This window comes from Drosophila arizonae, chromosome X (assembly GCF_054131065.1).
Source record: "Drosophila arizonae isolate 15081-1271.41 chromosome X, UAZ_ARI_1.0, whole genome shotgun sequence".
Taxonomy (NCBI): Eukaryota; Metazoa; Arthropoda; class Insecta; order Diptera; family Drosophilidae; genus Drosophila; species Drosophila arizonae.
In genome coordinates, this window is record NC_142927.1 from 1,960,870 (window position 1) to 1,981,423 (window position 20,554).

A 20,554-nucleotide genomic window follows, 5' to 3' on the forward strand; every position below is an offset into this window, starting at 1 on the left:
CGAGGTTGATAGTAAGAAGCTCCATAAACACATCAAACTTTTACGTCGGGTCATACACGATATAACTAAACGCATCAACATCATATATCAGGAGGACCTGGCATCGAAAAGAGATGCTTTCATCGCAGAACACTATCAAGATGAGAATTATTCTGAGAACTTGCATCACGAGGACCTGGCATCTGGCGGAGTTCCTTTGACCACAGATCAAGATCAAGATGCGAAAGATTCTGAGAACTTGCATCAGAAGGACCTGGCATCTGGAGGAGCTCCTTTGACCACAGATCAAGATTCTGACAAACCCTGAGCCATTTAGTTACTCTTTAACGATTATCATGATGGCAATCACAATACGCTTATCCAATCCGAAATCCGAAAGACACCTGAGAGAAGCTTTATGCAGATGAGCATCAATTTGTGGATCGGGCTATACCATATATTTTTAATAATAATATTGTACATATATATGTATAATACCATATGTATTCAGGCATGACAAACACCCAAGACTTAAGTGAGAAATCTGGACGACTGTTAAATATACTAAAGTTTTTCGATATATCGCCTTTTCTTATCTGTTATCTATTGGCTTAAGATAGAAGAGACTTAATCTCTGTTTGTAATCGAAGAGAGAGGGACAGAAAAGCAAGAGATGAAGAAGAAATACATAGGGAGGGGTATAGGGTAAAAGAAAGTGTGGAATATGAAGCGTAAGACAACGAAGCAGAGAGAGGGAGAGTGAGACAGAAAAATATATTTCTATAAGAGAAACTTAATGAATGAAATAATCCAGGAAGGTTCATTCAGTGCTACAAGCAGCAGAGGCAAACCAAAGAAACAGGAGCGTGAGATAGAAAGAAAGAAAGGGAGAGAGAGAGGGGGAGAGAGAGAGAGGGAGGGAGAGAGACAGGGGGGAGAGGTGGAGAGAGAGAGAAAGAAAGCTTTCACTTAGTTTAATCAAAACCTAATTAAATCGCAAACTAAAGTGAAATTCCATGTAAATTGGCTTCAAAGCGTTTTGCGTGTTAAATTTAGAAACCTTTATAATTATGCGTATATAAGACTTATGAGTGTGCCCGCTACACACACACACACACCCTCACTCACACACACACACACAGAGCTACACAGAGTGAGGGTGAGAGAGGGGTGGCAGCGAGAGGCAAGTGTTTTTGTCGAGTGTTTGCAAGTCACTTGAATTGTTCTCAGAATTCAGTTGCAATTGCTTGAGTTGAGTTATTTGCGCGGTTCGCTATTTATAGCAGCTGTCTTCTGAATGGCATTCCAGGCGGCCAAAAAACCCACGCAGTGCTGGGCGTCCAAATGGCCAAATGGGTGGCTGTGTGGTTGCCTGTGTGTGGCTGGGTGTTGCCATTCGAGCGCAATCGTAAACACAAAATTTGCCGTTACACGTGCAAACATATTCATGTGGTTGTTGTTGTTGTTGTTGCTGTTGTTATTTAGTTAGTTGGCAATTAGATAATGATTTATTTTTGCATACAACAATTTGGTCGAAATTGTTGTGTGTTGCCTCTGTGTGTGTGTGTGTGTGTGTGTATAAATGTATACACACATGCATATGCGTATGTGTGTGTGTGTGTGTGTGTTTTACAGCTGCCATTTGAATTGTGATTTATTTACATGCCACACAATGTTACACGCAGCGCTGAGCTCGTGTCTTGGCACGATCAGCACATCGTGAGTAACTCGTGTTGACACGAACAAAGACATTAAAGAATACGATATGAGCACGATAAGTCTACATTACTGTGGCATATAAGCCCTAATCCATCCTAAATAATATCGCATTCTCTAGGACATCTTTTGAATTTCCATTGGGAAAACTATGTAAAAGGAAACCTTTTTGTACTAAATAGATGGACGATAGGACATTCTGCAAAACCAATATACTCTTTGTTCACTTGAAGCACCTCAAGCAGCATTCGAGGGACGACTTACTATGGACTTGCCATAGGGCAGCATTAATGCCAACAATATAGCCCATTAAATGGAGGAAAATATAATTTCTGAATCGAAAATATTTTCCTATTTGAGGAAGCTCCGATTTCTAAACAATTAACAATATATTGTGAATACAAACAAAAATGTGTTTTTGCTTCTCTCTTCTCTCTTCTTCTCTGTGGCAATATGTTAATCAATAATATCGCGAATGTTGTTTACCATAACCGAATAAATAAGGAAAGCCAATTATTTAAACAAATTTCGTATTACATTCGATTAAGCGCATTACACAGACTCACTGAGTCTCACTCCATCTCTCTCTCTCTCTCTCTCTATCGCACACATAGTTGCTGGTGGGTCGTCTCTAGTTACAGCTAACCGACGCCAGGTAGCGCTAGTGCAAGCATTTATGCATGCATGGCATAGCCGTGCGGTGCCGTAGCATTGAGCTTTTGCGCGCGTGCAACTTTGATCTTGACCATTAAGCTTGTGGCATGCCGTTCGATCGAGAGTCGAGAAGAAAGGAAATCGGAAAATACCTGTGCACTAGCAGCAGCACTTGTTTTTATATTCTTTTCGCTGGCTTAATGATGATGGCGGGCCACAAAATTAATTTGATTTATTTATTAGCTGTCCATTATTTGTTTATAAACAATAAAGGCGAACGAGAAGAATGCGCATTTCAGGTTCATGAATATTTCAAGCAACAACAACAACAACAACGCCAACAACAACTGCCATGAAAATCACAAAGAAAATGGAAAAACCAAAATCATTTTTATGGCAAATATTTATCTAACAGCATTTTAGGCGCTCGACTGCTCGGCATGGATGGGGCAGCGGCCAGGAGGGGAAGGGAGCGCGTTCAGAGCAAAGTCAAACAAATGCCTCGAGGTCGTTTCATGTTGATATATTAATGTGCGTTAATTAGTGAAGGCCGGCGGGGGGGCCTTATTTTCATACTCGTTAGTTCGAAATGATTAGAGAGTATATTGGTTTTATGCAATGCACGCTCGTCTGTCCGTCCATCGAGTTGGAACTTCGTACATATATTTATTGATACCATCTTGATACACCCACTAAGAAAATGGCCAATCATAGAATACTGCGACTGGCATAGGTGAGCCGATTTAATTTTATTTTAGACCTGTTTATCCAATTAAAAGAAGCCATTGAGGGTCAGGTAGATCATAAAATGCTATATCTTCTACATACATCTATAGATTTAAAAATCTATACAGATCTTAAGATCCATTAAAAGCAATTCAACGGCTTTTCAAACATAAACGGGTATGCTTCAGTCAGTCTCACTCAACTGTCACATTCTTATTTGCCTGTTCTACTTCCTTTCTACTCTAACCGAAAATAGCTCATTATAGTTGTATAGATTAACTAGTTAGCTAGCGATTGCCACAAGGTGAAGCAGAAAGCTTAATACAAATCTTACTGGCAGCTGTCCAAAGATAAACTATCGATAAGCTTTTGTACGCTATCTAAATATTAGCTCTATATATATATGTATAGCTTATACTAATGCCATACTCAACTTAGTATAATAGTTATTAGTGCTGCCCCCCATATGACCAACTGCTAGATATATAGATATACATAGACAGTTAATAGATTGCATACTTTTCGGGCATAAGCGTGAGTTTCAGTAGCTTAGTTATTGGATTAATAGATAGCATAGATACTAAAGTAGATACCACTTGGCACTAATCAATAATGTCGATGCTATTTTTACTTGCTGATGAATGTGACTGGGAATAGAGCAAAGGTCAGCACTTTGGATATTCCAAACATATGTAACTAGAGGTTATACATGAATAACTATCCCTTTTCTTCACAGTATAGAAGTATTGAAACATGAATTGCATTAGTCATATAAGTATTCAAATATGATATAGGGTTTATTGTACTGATTTACTAAGGGCATATATGATCATATCTTACTTATATTTTTCCCGTTTCTATATGGAAGCCTAAGTCCCCATATGGATATATGATATACCAGATACCATCATATCAGAGTATTTGAGCGAACAGCTAATTGTGCCGCTTAAGGCTCTCCCCAGTCGAGCACAACCATCAATAATCACTTTTACTTATAGGCAATATGACCTTGATTATACAACCAGAGTGAAGCTTGCGTAGTAACAAAGTTTACTTTATTTGCTTGTAAGTGGTTATCATGTATCAATCTATCAATCTATCTCTATAATTAGATGCCTCAAGCTTTCCCACCTATGCAACAATATTTTGACCTGTCAGACATTCCCTTCCGTTCGCCTCTCAAAAAACAAAAAAAAAAAAAACAAAAAAAATAGTAGTAATTACATGACATGACATGATTCAATATACATTCTAATTTTCGGGCCATAACAAAAACCGTTAATTGTCATAGATTGTGTGCCCAAAACAGATCAATACATTTATAAATATAGTTGATTACCTAAGAGGTTTCTCTACCTACGAGGCAGCCGCTTATTCATTTGTAATTGCAGCTAGCCAGTTTTATGTAGATAAGTCATACAGCAATTTGGCTTGGGACTTTCATCATAGACTGTGGAACATGCAACAATTTACAGTTATAGTTCACATAGTTCACACTATATAAATGTATACTTGGAAATTCAGCTACAATTCTTTTGTATTATTCTCGGCTGATTTCGTATCATCTATTTTTACTTTAATTACAGAATGCTATATCAAAAATCTCGTAGAGCTCTGCTCGATTGTTCACTTGCATATTCTAGCTCAAGTAATTGCTTAAGCTGTTTATATATGTATATACTCATACTATGTAATACATAAGATTTGGTTTACGCTTTCCACCTCGTTTTCCTGGGCACTTTGTGTGTCATTAAAAGGTTAAACGCATCGAATTTCTGACGGCTGAACCCTGGCTTGGCACCAAAGGTAACCAGGAACTGAAATGCTTCTCATTTCTGTATACCCTGAACCCATTGAGAAGCAGGAAATGAAGACATTATGTTTTTTTGAATACGTATGCTAGAGACAGTATAGAGTTATCTTCAGCGATAGCAAGAGAGGAATTCATTGTCCTCGTGTTTATATAAATTCGGTTTTTTAGCTCGTCCGTCCTTCCGTCTGTCTATTTTATAAATGTATTGTACGATCTGGCGACTTGAAATTGTTAAGATTAGCGTCATTAAATATATATTTTTTTGTACTGGCTTGAAATCGATAAAAATCGATAACAAAGTATATAGTGTAACTCGTATACCTGCAACACAGTTTCAAATCAACCCTTAACCCTTTCCACGACCCTTCAAGTTTACCAGATAGAGAAAAACGATGCCAGGGTATCTGCTAGTGGGGCACTACCAATTCGCATATTCTAGCTTGTTTTCCATTTGGACCTGGCTAAAGTTCAGGGTCTGGTGTCTGTGAGCTGACCACGCTGTGAAAATTGCGTGAGTTTAATTGCGTATCAAAACACATTTCGCCAGGTGCCGAAGGTGTGGCCGAGCAGGAGGTGGCAGGTGGCAGATTGTTGCCTTGCCAATGGGAATTTGAATTCAACAAGGTGGGTGGGTGCCGAAAAAGTGTTGTAAGAAACGGAATGAAATGAAACGCAATAAAACGAGTGAGAGGATAGAGGAAACAAGTGATTTCATTTGTTTGTGAATTGTTTTTTTTTTTTTGTTTTTCCAGAATCGGGAATTGGATTTGAAATAGGTCTGGGAAAAAAGAAAAGAAATAAACGTGACAAAAATGGAACGAAATGAGAGAGAAAACAAGTTAAACGAGGATTGTAAATCGTTCTCGTTTCACTTATATTTTTCTTTCTCATTTCCCACATTAAATTCGCTTTGTTTCTCTTTCCTTTCTGCTATTTGCGTATGGACTTTTAGCATAAACAACAAACGAGTAGAGAAAAAGCAATAATTTCTGTTTTTGCTTTTGTTTTGGCCTCTTTTAAAGTAAATAGAATCAAATTTGGACGTGCTAAAAGTTAATGAACGGCCCGGAAACAATTTCAAGAGCTGCCAGCAAATGAGGCAGCCATAAATAGTCGGATTTGTTGTTGTCGTTGTTGTTCAGTCGATTGAAGTGAATCAAAATTTAGGACAATGAACTTCCTAGGGAACCGATGACAATGGAACAAGTGAATGGAATTAATGAGATTAAATGGTGCACTCACTTTTCCTGTCGACAGCTGAAATGTGATTAATGCGTGCCAAATGAATTGGCGCAGGTATTAAGCAGGGGCTGGGACGGGATGGCAATACATTCAAAACAATAAAAAAAACCTACACAAATTTAATGGCTTTTAGTGGTTAATGACGAATAATAATAATGACGTATATATCCCAAGATACATATTTCGATAATATTCAGTTGAATTTGTAAAAATCGAACAGGTGTATAACACTTGGAACTAGAAATATAGATTAAAGTCAAAGTTCCTTATATCAAATTGCGGGAACGAAATGAGATGGAGCAATATGAAGAGCATTCTCGACAACCCCGAGGCAAGACTTGCCTGGGGTACGATAAAAAGTTATTTGAGCGCTAGGCAAATGGCTGCAACGAAGTGGGAGTGGAGCAGGGAAGTTGTTGTGCTTAATAACTTTTGTACGTAGCAGCACATTAAAACTCATTAATTAGCTGCATTAACACATTATGAAATCGATACGATGAAGACTTTTCAAAACTTGCAAACTTTTCAGTCATAATAAAAATGTCGACAGTTAATTGTCGGGGCACTTGGCTTAAATCGTTCAAGTTGATGTGATAATAAGTTTCGTAGACGACCCGAAAATGGCATACCAAGAGCTGAGCAGGCAAAACATTTACAGAGAGTGAGACAGAGAGAGGGACAGAGATAGACAGAGAGAGGGAGAGGGACAGACCAACACATACAAGCACACACGGCGTCAACCAATGACAAATAATTAATTGCGCTCAATTTGGAGCCTTGTGGCCTCTTCAGTGTTTCTACATCCTGTTGCCTTGTTGCCTGCCTCCTGCTGCCTGCCTGCTGTCTGCTGCCTGCTGTCTGCTGTCTGCCTGCTGCCTGCTTCTCATCCTGTTACATTCAGAACGTATAACGTATCCATTTATAAATGGCACACGCATATTTATGCCAACCCTTTTGCAGCTCACAATTGTTGCCTTGTTGTTGTTGTTGTTGTTGTTGTTGTTGGCTTGTCGAGCCCCACTTTCCGTCTCGACATTCAACTTGAGGCGAATTGTGTAAATAATGCGATAGACTTGGCTGGGCACAAGCGCACATCTACATTCCCATCCCCATCTCTCTCCCTACCCCCCTCTCTCTCTCTCTCTCTCTCTCTCTCTCTGTTTCTTTTCCCATTTCGAGCGCCCTATGTGAAAAAGTCTCGCATCAATGCGATATGATTTGATTGCACTTGTGTAGCGGATACAGAAGCGGGCAGCTAATTGAAGTGGCTGCCAGGACATTGATCGGGTCGATTAGACGCCGGTGCTTTGCCAAATAATTGGCCTCATATCGAGATAAAGTCCCACGACCAAGTGGGCCCAAAACTGTTGCCAAAGTGGCCAAACAGACAAAACAACAAAGAAAGATTGCCAAACCGTTCCAATAGCTCGACTAGACTTTGCTCTGTTGCACAGCTGAGTCGAAAGCCTGAGTCGAATACGGTTTCATTCGAGTGAAAATTTTGACTGAATGTCGGAGCTACGAGTATCTTCAGGAAGAGCATTGGCATTTCATTATGTTTAATATTGAGTTGTAAAGTTCTGGGCAATGTAACCGCTATTATATCCACTTTTAGACTATAGAAGTACGTTTCAAATTTGGGAGCTCTACCTGCTCTGTAGGCTGAGTTCCTTGAGTCTTTAAGCAATTATGGTTAGTCTGATATAGGCTTCGCTACCATGGAACTTGAGCTAATTTATTTCGTATAGAGCTACGCACATTCTTATATAGCTCTAACGGTAATAGAACTCGAGTTCGTTGAGTCTATACAGAAGTGGACCTAGTCTGGAAAGCAATTCATAAATCCAATTACATGAAAACCTTACTAAAGTAAAACTGACTGACTTAAATATACCTTTACCCTAACTTGAAGATATTTTGTCAAGCGATCTAAGCCAACTGTCATATATCCACATTAGGCGCTTGCAATCATTACAGGGTATTGCCAACAAAAGGCGCTTTTCGCTCTATGCCCCAGTGTTTGTGTGTGTGTGTGCCTGTGACGGCAATGGCAACGCACAGCTGGAGACATGTATTTTGTAAATCATTAGTCAACAAAATGCTGCTATTGCCAGCTACCTCTCTGCGTCACGCTGTCCCTCTCCCTCTCTCCCACCCTCTCTTTCTCTCTCTCTCTCTCTCTGTGAGTCTGTCTGCCTGTCTGATTGTCTATCTGGCCATTATGCTCGTTTTGTCATCAGCAGCAGCAGCAGCAACAGCGGCAGCCTGCACTAGATTAGGCCGAGTGCAATATGCGATGTCATCAGCATTAAAGAGCCAACTCAAAAGGCGCACACAGAGATCGTCCAGATTCTTGTGGGGATCTAGCAAGGACTGTGCCATGGGTCAGTCAAAAAAAAAAAATATATATATATATATATATGTATATATATATATATATATATAAGGTGCCAAGCGGAAAATAACCAAAGAGCAACACACACACTCACACGACTGCCAGGTGTATGTGTGTGTGACGTTAAAGATAAGCGGGCGAGCGTGTGACGCAGTTGTTCTTGTTGAGGCTGGCAGCAGGTGGAGCAAGCAGAGGCAGAAGCAGAACAAGGCGAATAAGAAGAAGAAGAAGAAGCAGAAGAAGAAGGTCCTGGTGCTGCTGGCTAATGATGCTAACATTAGGAGGCGCGTTTTATGTGTGTGCACGTAACGATGCTTACACAACACACACACACAAATACACAGAGAGAGAAAGAGACAGAGACAGAGACAGACACACAGTATGAATGTCAAGGCAGCGCTGCGTTACATAAGCGACGCACAAATGTATGCTACGCTTTCTCTTCTTCTTCTTCTTCTTTTTTTTTTTTGTTTGATGATGGCCACACTACAGAGGTAAAGCAATCTCTCTCTCTCTCTCCCGCTCTCTCGCTCTCACTCTGCCTTGCTGCTGTTTGCCATCTCAAAAGCCATAAGCTTCGCCAAATTAACATGACGAAATGATGGCAACAACTACAACAACAACAACAACAACAGCATCAGTTGAGCAATGAGTGAATGGATGCCTGGCTATAGATAACAGCTGAAGGATGGGTTAGCATTCCAGTTAGTGGCTCCACACATATGCAGCCCATATGATAGAGGCTTTAATAGACCTAGTCGCCCAAAAACCTCTATACAGCTCTTTGCTTAGCATGTGACAAGTGCCTTATAGATAAGAAGAAACCAAATACCACTCACACACACACACACACACACAGAGAAAGATGTATCACATGTGTCGCATCTTGAACAAAGTAGCTCAACAAATGCTACAAAGGTGGCTACCCCAAGAGAAAAGAGGGAATTCAGAAAGGTTAGCATCAGGCAGCGAAGTCAAGTGGTTTTCAATTGATTTATGCCAACTGTGGCTAGGACACGAGCAACTGAGCCAAGCTGGGTAAGAAACCAAAGCAACTCTGCATAATGTATTAGCAATGATAACGATGATGATGATGATAGTAATTATAATGATGATGATGACTATCGAAATAGGTCTAGTAATCAATAATCAATAATTCATATAATCAATAATCAATAATACTAATATTAATGTTAATGACAATGATAATGCTAATAATAATTATAATGCAGCTGCTAATAAATATGAAAATTACAAAAAAAGAGCGACAATAATAATGAATAATGACAATGATGATACTACTACTAGTGCTAATACTAATGATTGTAATGATGATAATGAATAATACTAATGTTAATTGCATAGTAAAAATCGTAAGAATATAACAATAAAGACAATAATGATAATCATGCCGCTAATGATCAACAATAATAGTGATAAAGGTCAGCACAATATAGATAATAATGACCAATAGCAAACAAGACAACAATGATAATTATGATAGTCATGACAGTCATACATAATAACGATAAGAATAACAATTACATTACAGTGCAATGAATATCAAATGATATGTAAATATTACAATCTATTTAAAGAACAAACAAAAATAGAAATAAATGTCAAATGCCAAAGCAGCTGTCAACCTAATCAAGCTGTCCGTTAAGAGAGCTTTCACTGACTACAGTGATGTCTGTCAAGTCGAGGTCTATACTCTGCTCTGCTCTGCTCAGCTCATATTCAAGTTGAACTTTAAGAGAAGCTTATAATATTATAAGATTTTCTGTACTTGTGAGTTAACGTTATTTTATTTGCATGTGAGTGTGGGTGTGTCAAAGTGTATGTGTGTGTGTGTGTGTTTGTGCAGGAGCAAATGCGATTGCATGCCGCACATTTTTGGGCACAACTGTTGAGGCTTTTAGGGTATTGGGCACAAAAAACACATAAATACAGAGTGTCACACACAAGGAAACTGAAAGAGAAAGAGACAGAATGGTAGAGCGAGAAAGAGAGAGAGAGAGAGAGAATGAGTGTGTGTGGGTATAGCAACAACATGAAATATTCAAAATACGACATGTAACTGTCATAATCAAGGAGCGGCTAGCAAAAACTGTCCAAGAGCCAAAGGCCAAACAGGACAGGAGTGCAAAGCAGTCGATCGAAGGGGAGAGCGGAGGGAGTAGGGAGCGCAGCCAGAGGAAACTAGTAAAAATCTTCCACTCGAAGCTAACTGAAACTAACCCTCCATAGTTATAGTTTAATATCTGTTTAACATGTGAGTGGTGTAGCAGCGAGAGACAATTATTGTTGTTGCTATTGTTGTTGTTGCTATTGTTGTTGTTGCTATTGTTGTTGCTATTGTTGTTGCTGTTGATGTTTTAGCCACAAAATCCCCAAAGTGATTATATTAATACAACATGAGCCACAAGTGTGCTGCATACATTCAAGCAAAAAACCTCAAAAACTATGCCAACTTTACACACACACACACACACACACGCACACACAGGCGAGCCGTTTAGTGCCCTGTGTATTTGTGTATGTGTGTGTGGGTGTGCGTCAAGTCTTGTTCAAAGCGAATCAACATAAAATATAAAATATATGTACATACGCGAACGAGCTAACTGTAATAAAATAATAATAAAAATACAAAAAAAAGAACGAGGCAAAAAAAAAAAAAAAAAAGAATCCTTTGCCTGAAGTGACGAAGCGCAGATACTCTATTAAAAAAATTTGTTTAATTTAATCCCTTCTTTGCTCAATTCTGTAGAATAATTGTGAAAATGAGGCAAATTGCTTTAATTTAGTTTTGCTAGAAGTGACGAAGCACGAATACCCTATAAATTATTGTATTCAGATCTTTTGATATGACTACACCGGCTTCCGTTCCTTAACAAAGTTTTCTTTGTTACACTATATTAAACATCCCAATTAACTCCAAGATGTAGGTATGACTAACATTGAAACACACTTCTTATGTTTGTTCTGTTTCTTTCGATATATGATTAACCTTCGGTAATAATAGAGAATTACTCAGCTCTTGAGTAATTTAGTAGGAAGAGAAAATAACAAAGAACAGATGACCATGTGCAGTACTAATATACCCACTGAAGACCGCTCGAAACGCGATTTCTTTGTATTGTAAAATTATGTATCTAAAATTATGCCAAAGAAAATTAACTTCTCATGCGTTAATAGACGCACAAAGAAGTCAAAGGCGAATCGGAAAGGCAATAGAAATTCAAGCATCAAATCATATTTCAAATTGCCTAGATACAGGAGAGGAGAGTATCAGAAAGAGTATACGACGAGCAGATGCCCTATAAAGTATTTCACATACTCCACATACTCTACTTTCTCTTTCTCTACATTTTTCTCAATCATTCACATCATCAACTTTGCCTCAATTGAGAAAACCAACACCGTTTCGTCAGGTGGCAACGCTGTCAGCACCAGTTGCTAAAGTTGCTGTCAAAAATGCTGACAGGCAGACGATAAAGTGCCTGTCAATTTGTTGCAAAGCAAGAAATTGATTTTTTTTCTACTTACGGCAAACTTGTTTTCTTTTTTTTTTCGGTCGATCGGAGGGCGTTCTTCAAACTGCAAAGAGAGAAAAAAACATAAACTAAAATTAATGAAAATAATTTAATACAATTTGCAGTTCATGTTGGGTGTTTTAAACTGAAAGCTAAGCAACTGTTGTTCGGGCTTAATAAGCTGCTTGAGTGGGAGGAAACGTAAAACTGAGATTTACCTAATTAGATTCAGCTACGTCAGAGTCAGGGCACATGTACGTCTGTATGTGTGTGTGTGTGTGTGTGATGGTGTGTGTGTGTGTTGAAGCCAGAGAGAGTTCCCTGAACTTTTCACTCTGCGCAATTGTTGCCCAAGTTGTTGCTGCTGTTGGCCTTAATTTGGTGAATCCAAGCGATGTTTGAATGTACGTACACACACACACATACACACATACATCCTTACAGATACAGACATACATGCATATATATATGCTTTTTATGATTATATATATACATACATATATACATGATGTGAGTGCGAGGCAACATAAAAGGCGCGCGAGGCACAAAAAAAAAGCAAGCATGTGTTGTTCAGTCGGGCGTCATGGACTGCACAATACTCATTCATGGCCCGAAAATAAGTAAACTGGAGAAAATTCGGAATAAGAAATCTCCAGCAAAATAAATGTTCAGTTCAGTTATAGTTCAAAAATTTCTTTTTTATAATCTATATACAATTTCTCCTGACTTGTCATGCCTCAAATGAGCATATTTGGCAAATCTATAAATTATTTTAATAGAAACATAGTCTACACGAGTATATGTAATAAATATTTTAGTTATATATTAATTAAATTCTACTAGATATATTACATATTTCGATCAAAGTGTAAATGTTTTAAATTGCAAGTCTCTAAGCTTCAATAGATTTCAATTGGTTTGTTTTCATACAGCTGGGTGGACCCTGCTTAGCAAGCCAATACGCTCGCTTGCTCATTTGGCGAATGAGTATAAAAATTAAAGAAGTCGCATTCATATCTTTGACTGTCTGTGTGTGAAGGTCGCTAGTGTTGCTAGCGTTGTTGCACTCTAACTGTATCCAGCACACACACACACACACACACACACACATTACATATATATATATATATATATATATATAAAGGAATTGCCCCATAGCTGTGCCTAATGAACTAAATTTCCATTTCTTTGCTCACACTGGCTCTGGCAGTGCCAGTGCCTTTGCCTTGAACGTTTTCTGGTTGAGCTGCTTCTGTGCCGCTGTTGCCGCTGTTGCCAGCGTTGCCAGATCGTTGGCATGAGCAGCTCCCACTTTGCTGTTTAGCTCCCGCTCGCTGCTGGGGCCACATTAACCTCTTTGTTAATCATTTATAAACAAATGCTAATCAAATAAAAAACACAGCTGGCAAACCAGGTGAGCCCAGCTGAGCTGAGTTGCAGCCAAGCCGTAGCCGTAGCCGTAGCCATAGCCGTAGCCGTAGCCGTAGCCGTGGCTGTGGCTAAGCCCTGAGTCAAGGCACACGCGGCTATGCAAATAAACAGCCAGCAAATGAGCAGCGAAAATGGCGGAAACAAAATGGCAAAAGCAAACACAACCGACAGAAAAACCAGAATGACAAGGCATGCATACAAAAGGATGATGAAGGAGAAGAACAAGGAAAAGTAGAAGAAGATACACAAGCTGCCAAAAGCACACAGCGTGTGGATGTCTGTGGAGCAAGGAAATGCAGCAGCAAACAAAAACACAACAAAAATATATAAAAACTTAAGCGAACTTTTTTTAATACTTCACGAATGGCCACGAAGGTCTTAAGGAAACGCCCCCGTTTACCATCCCCACCACCCCCCTCTCCCGTTGGCACGCCCACACCAAATTCGACAAGAATGAAAGCTGCTTAAAAGGAACATCAAAGTTCATAAGTTATCAATAAATTGCAAACTATAAAGTTTGTCTCTCACGCTCTAGGCATGCTCATCGAATCCATCGAAGTTCAGCTCTGGCTTGTCGCAGACAAGTAAGGGGTATCTGAGTAACGAAATATTCATAGGCTGTATATATTTGAATAGAAGCTGCATATAAGATTTTATATATATATAACTCTTTAAGATTTCGAGAGATGCTGGAAGAATCCATTTAAATATCTAATACATATATTTCGAATCCATCTATCGAGTCTCTATAGGTGCAGTAAAAGGACGAATGGAAATTTTTATTTTCTTTAAACGTGTTGTCTGAACCCCCTTTAAAGTCTTTAACCGGTATATTGTTATAATAAAACCTGGCCGGAAAGTATAACTCATAGCTTCTGGGTGCGAAATCGAGGCGAAAATGGAATTGTTAATTTGATTTGAATCAATTTCTCGCTTCTGTTTTTTGAGAAGTCAACACGAGGGCAAAGCTCGAGCTCGGTTTTCATGAATATTTTCGACTCGCTTATAAATTTAAATAATCCCCATCAACTTTACACGGCAGAAGCACTGCAAATTGCATTTTGAGCTGTCACGCGTTGCCTTCTGTCGGCAGGACGAGACGTGGACCAGAGCCTGGACCTGGACCTGGACCTGAACCTAGACATGGACATGGGCATGGGCTTGGCTTCTATTGACTTGCTAAAACTTTTAATCAATGCCAAAAAGTGAAAAGGGGGGAACGAAGAAGCCGAGGCGGATGAGATGCTATGGCCTTTGAATGGAATACGAGCATGCCATGTAAAAGGGGTTAGGCGTGCAGAGGGGGCTGGGCGATTGCGTCGACTGAGTGGGTGTCCTGGCTAAGGTCGTGGCAATTTCACAACTGCTTTCATATGCAAAAGATTCCAGTGGCGCTGGAGCGCATAATTAGTTTGGCCAGCTGTGTCTGTATGCGACTTGGCTTAGTTTCAGCTTTGCGCTTCCATTTCATCTACTCCTTCACTCTAGCCTCTATTATCTGTCCTCTATCCGGGCATCCTTATCTGGGCATCCTGTTGCTTCTGGAACTATTTAGCCCAGTTTTATGGTTTGGTTGCCAGGACGCTATCGCTCGCATTTCCTTTTGGCCCCCGCCTCTAATGATATTTTAATTAATTATGTGCGCCAATCTTGGCAACAAGACACTTGGCTCACTTTATCCGCTTATCAATCTAACGGTTTATCAGTCTATCAATTTGTTGCCTTGTTTCCCAGCAATTGGCTGAAACGTTAAGCCAGCGCTTGAGCGTTTCAAAAATTTGTAGCCAACAATCGAAACGAGAAGCCTTGAACTTTATGGAATATTCCCATTAAGCCGCGGATCAAAGGTCATGACTGACTATTACAAAGTTCCGGGTCCGAAGCATATTAACTAGGCTTACCATTTGGCTTGCTCTGTTTGCCAATGAATATCGATGGATATCACATTTATATTAACTTATTCATAAATTTAATTTACTTTCTGTACTTCAAGTTTAATCTAACTTATCGATAACTTTCACTCAATGTAACATATGTAGTTTTCTTCATATCTAAAGCTGGGGTATCTCTGAGTCGAGTATGCGCAACTGCAACTTTCACACAATGCTCTTTCGATACTTTCATTTATAGTTATTGGAGGTAATTGCCTGCCAGGCGCCAACGCAACTCTCACTCATATTTCCCCATATACGCCCCCGTTTCCTGCCCGGCATGTTCACGCTTTATCAGCAACTATGTTTGATGCCTGTCAACGCCACGCCCCCCTCCCGGCAAGCGGCAAGCGGCCTCGTGCCGCCTGCCCTTTGCTCTCTATTACAAAATTGGCCGTTGGTTTGTTTGCAAAGCGCTCAAACTGTCAAAATGGCGTGTGGCAACAGGCAACAACAGCAGGCAACGAACAACGGACAACAACAACAACAACAACCGTGTCAATAAGTCAATAGTGTAATTTCTCATTTCATATTTTCGCCAGCTACAAACACATACAAACATACATAGTGATAGATATACACATATATACAGTGACGAGCAAAACTGTAACACGAATTCAATGTTGCAACTTCAAGAGTCTGTATTTTTGCTTCTACTATATGGATGTTTAAGATCTTAATTTTATTTTGTTAGTATGGTATTTAGCTGTTTTACCTGAAAATTTGAGAGAGAGAGAGAAAATTGAGAGAGAGAGAGATCCTACAGTCCAGTCTGTTGACTGTAACATTACAGTAAGGCAAACTGAGAGAGAGACTCTGTAAAGTTTATTTTGCTCCTACAAACAAAAAGTCTTCGTTTTTCGCATACTTCTTAGAAGCCAGACGTTTTAATGTCTCTCTAGAATTTTAAGTTAGCTGAATTACATAGTTATATCTACGTAGATAGTCTATTTCACAGACTTCTGCTCAAATTCAATCTTCGTATACAATCCTACCAACAATCAATTGCTCGAATCTTTCAACCGAGTAGAAGTTAATGTTCTGTATTTACGTATCTCAAACTAAAAGTTTCACAAAAGAATAAAACGAAAACAAATGAGCTTTGCTCTTCGCTTCGAATTTCAAAAGTTTAGTTTGAAAGGATATTGAAAAAACTTTTCTCACTTTTCTTTCAAATTACAAAATAATAATAAAAGACGAAAAAAAAAAGGTAAAACAAATTTTCCGTCAGATCAAATGTGCTTTGGATTTCAGTTCAGGGATAAACGTACGTAAGCGTATATAAATTTGTGAGTTGGAATTGTATGTCTGAGTGTGAGCATTTACAGAGACTTTTCGGAGCTGAAAAATAGGAATTTTTTTTCCCATTTGGAATGAACACAACTAAACACATAACATATACATACATAAACATAAATACAAACATATATATTTAAATATATATATGCAAGATCAAAAGCAATATCTGCAGTTTCTAGTTCACGTAGTATAGATAGCGCGCGAAAGACGGTAAGTAAAAGTCTCGAAAGCTAACGAACTTCCTCTCACTACTAGCCCTCATCCCTGCCCGGCTGTTAGGCAAGGTCATGTCATCAAAGGACACACTGCAGAATCACAACAGCAATTGGTGCGGCATGGAGCAGAATCTCAATCAAGACATCGATGAGCTGAACTCAACATTTGAGAAACTGATGCGTCCACATAAATCAAAGTACGCCTATCTACGGCCCTCAACATCGCCAATACTCACTGACCCCATCACCCCGAGGCAGCAGCCAAATGCTATCCAAACAGTGGCAACAGCAACCACACCTCAGCCAATGGATATGCCGAGTCGTATGAGAGCTATTAAAGTTTTCAACGTAATGCTCGCCCGTCTCTGGCGTCGTCGTTGCGCCGAGGTCTGTGATTTGCATGAGCTGGTTCGCAAATATCAAATCAAGGTGAGCATTGCAAAGCAGGTACAAATTCCATTAGACCATAGTTTGACTTCCTAATGAAGGAAGGTACGTGATAGACACGCTTTAACTTCAACTCAGATCTGTAAACTGCACTCGGATGAATCTCTTTATCTCTATGGCTCAGTAGTGAACTGTTTTGTAGACAGAATCCGACTTAGTTACCAAATCGCAACACCATCTTGTGTTCCTCAATTTATCTCTCTCCAAAATTGTGAAAATATTTTTCTCATGACATGTTTTCCAAGGCAAACCATAAAAACTGGTTTTTCATCAAAAAATGAGGTTGATCTCTTGATTTAAAGCGCTAACCATAGCTAAAGCTCCTTGAGAAGCAATAATACAATAATCTATCTACTATAGAGTTTTTAACAAAGAAAGTTACAAAACTAAGCTCTTAGGAATTATCTTTTATTTAAACAAGATATTTGGTTCAATCTTAACGTAAATTTTATATAGTTTTTAACAAAGTATCCACACATGCTTATCTAATTAGCCTTGCATATCCTCTAAACGCAACAAATAGATCTATAGCAATAAATTGAGAATTTATAGATAAATATCCGTCTCTTTTATATCTAATATGCATAGATATTATGAGATACCTTTTGGGAGGATTTCACAGGTAGTCTTATACATGCTAATTTTATATTATATAATCCCAGGCTAGTACAATGAGAGATGACTTATTCATGCGCAACAGGATGATCTGCAAGGAGCAGAGACGCTGCGATCGTCTCGAAATGGAGCTACGTGAGGTGAAATATGCTGCAGAGCTGCGCTCCCAGGGATGTATTAGCGTTGAGAATGCTTTGAATGCTTTGCGTCGCAAGGAGGCAAAGCTGCGCCGTGAGCTGCGCGTCAAGACACAGGAATGCAATAGTTTTGCAGAATTGCTTAACGCCACTAAGACTGAAATGTTCCAGGAGTTGACCAAGTTTCGCGAATGCGCCCACGAATTGGCCGAACAACAGCGCCAGAATCGCGTTCTCGAGATGCGTAATGCCGAACTGGAGGATGAGGTAATGCTCTCTCTCTCTCTCTCTCTCTCTTTCTTTCTCTCTCTATCGCTTCTCATAAAAATATCTCGATTACTTAGCTATTGACTCTGAAAGATCGCTTCCAAGCACAACACGATGATATCGTTATTGCTGTACATTCAAAGCAGGAAAAAATCGATAAGGCATACGAGGCACTGAAGGGCTACGAACAGGAATTGGCCGAACTAGAGCTGTAAGTATAAATATTTTGGTTCTATCTCTCACTTGGTCTATCGTCTCTCTCTCTCTCTCTCTCTCGTTTGTCTCTTACTGATTATTATTCATTTTCTCTCCAACAGTAAACACGCAGAGCTGCTGAGAGAGACCCGAAACGATCGAATTGCACAGGAGATCAAGAAAATCGAACGCAATATCGGAATGGTTCGCTATGTGATCTATTTCATCAATCCGTATCGCTGGCGCGTGCTGCGCTCGATTTGGCCAAGCTTGAGTCTGATTGCACATGAAGTTGTTGCCAGATTTTTGAACGTCCCAATCCGTAAGCCCATATCGATGCCAAAAATGTCAGTCGCATCGGTGGGCATCTGTGTCACAATCATCTTGCTTATCGGCGCCGTATTTTGACCACATATATACACAGATATGTATGTATATAGATATATAGTTAAATATCAAGTCGGCTATATGAGAGACTAGTTAGGCCACATCGTGAAACAAATTTCTATATAGATCTATATATATATTAGATCAGTGAATGTTGTAATTTCAGTTGTTACTTATCGCTTTCGTTTTCATCTCTTCTATATTTTTTCCTTTGCAAGTGAATCACTAGATCCAAGTCTAAAAATTTTTGTCAGATAAAGTAATCGAAATTTACATTTGAATGAATCCCTTATCCCTTATCTACATGTAAATGCTTACAATACTGAAGTAAGCATGTCTAACGAGTATAATCTGTATATTATATACATATGTATACATGCATATATATATTTATATATATGTATCTATATATATGTATATGTATGTTCATATATAGAAGAATCAAATTGTATAATAATATTAGCACAAATAATAGTCTAGAGCGACAATAAAATGTATTTCAAATGTGAGAAATATCAATATGTTGATGATTATTTTGATTATACCCTATAATGCAGCGCAAGAGGGTATGCTGGAGGATGAAAAACATTCCAGAAAGTTAAGTTATGTTCTAGTAAACATGTATATCAGAAGAGCATGTCTAACAAATCAAATTAGACCAAAACGTATGGATATACATTAATCAACTTACATATATGTATGTATGTACATATATCTAATTAAAATCCAAGGTACTGTGTAAAGTCTAGTTAACATAAAGTTTTGCTTATGTGATTAATTAATAAGCTGCTCGATTTATCTTTATACGTCGAAATTTTTACAAAGATAATATATACATAGTTAATAGTTTATACAAGCAAAGCAATCCACAGAGTATTTGCTAGTCCATCACTATTCAGACACACTGTCACTTATTATTAACCCAATTAGTGCATAATACTATAATTGTCACCACAGGTAGGCAGATAGGAGGTGTTGGGGTGGGGTGGTGCCCTGAGCCCATCCGACCACAAAGACAAACAGCTTCTGACATTTGCACAGCTCGTTCGATGAATTGAACTGTGCAATGTGCCAATGGAAATGTAAATGGAAATAGAAAAGGGTAATGGAAAATGGTGGAAAATATTCTCATCAACTAATGTCAGGCAACAACAGCAGCCATGAAATGTGAAAGGTGCAAACCGTAGCGCGACTTTAATTAAACAAAATAGTTTGTAATGTAATTCAATATGCCGCATGTTCATCTATATGTACATACATGTATACAGAGGTATGTGTGTGTACGCGTATGTGTGTGAAAAGCATATAAAACTATCAGCAAACACCTGTCGACTGTTTGCATATCGTCGACTCTAGAACTTTAGCGCGCTTGTAAAGCGAATGCTGTCTGTTAGTTAATTGCTGTTAAAGAATTAATATGTCAATTAAATACTCGATTATTAGCTTTAATAGAGAGCGCAAACATTAACAGTATAAAGTCAACGTGTCTATGGCTATATCTAAGTAGTCTGGACATTCAATCAGATCTAACTATACATGTACTTATACATTTCATCTTCTTTCCCATTC

General features: G+C 38.8%; 2 protein-coding genes across 7 annotated transcripts in view; one reads left to right on the forward strand and one right to left on the reverse strand.

The window, feature by feature from the left end:
- Nucleotides 1–20,554, reverse strand: part of norpA (no receptor potential A) — a 64,420-nt gene that overhangs the window by 39,050 nt on the left and 4,816 nt on the right. For all 4 annotated transcript variants that reach the window (XM_089475662.1, XM_018015065.2, XM_018015067.2 and 1 more), the window contains one exon: nucleotides 12,075–12,125. The gene's annotated coding sequence lies outside the window, so the exon portion shown is untranslated. The remainder of the gene's footprint in view (nucleotides 1–12,074; nucleotides 12,126–20,554) is intronic.
- Nucleotides 16,548–19,504, forward strand: LOC108619929 (uncharacterized). Of its 3 annotated transcripts, XM_089475678.1 has the most exons (6): nucleotides 16,548–16,690; nucleotides 16,752–16,932; nucleotides 17,002–17,366; nucleotides 18,047–18,403; nucleotides 18,481–18,614; nucleotides 18,721–19,504. In XM_089475678.1, the coding sequence occupies exons 3-6, from the start codon at nucleotides 17,010–17,012 to the stop codon at nucleotides 19,004–19,006; spliced, it is 1,134 nt and encodes a 377-aa protein (XP_089331804.1). In that variant the 5' UTR covers nucleotides 16,548–16,690; nucleotides 16,752–16,932; nucleotides 17,002–17,009; the 3' UTR covers nucleotides 19,007–19,504. The 3 variants fall into 3 exon arrangements, with proteins under 3 accessions (XP_089331804.1, XP_089331803.1, XP_017872254.1); XM_089475677.1 differs by lacking the exon at nucleotides 16,752–16,932 and having other exon boundaries at nucleotides 16,645–16,690; nucleotides 16,978–17,366; XM_018016765.2 differs by lacking the exon at nucleotides 16,548–16,690 and having other exon boundaries at nucleotides 16,709–16,932.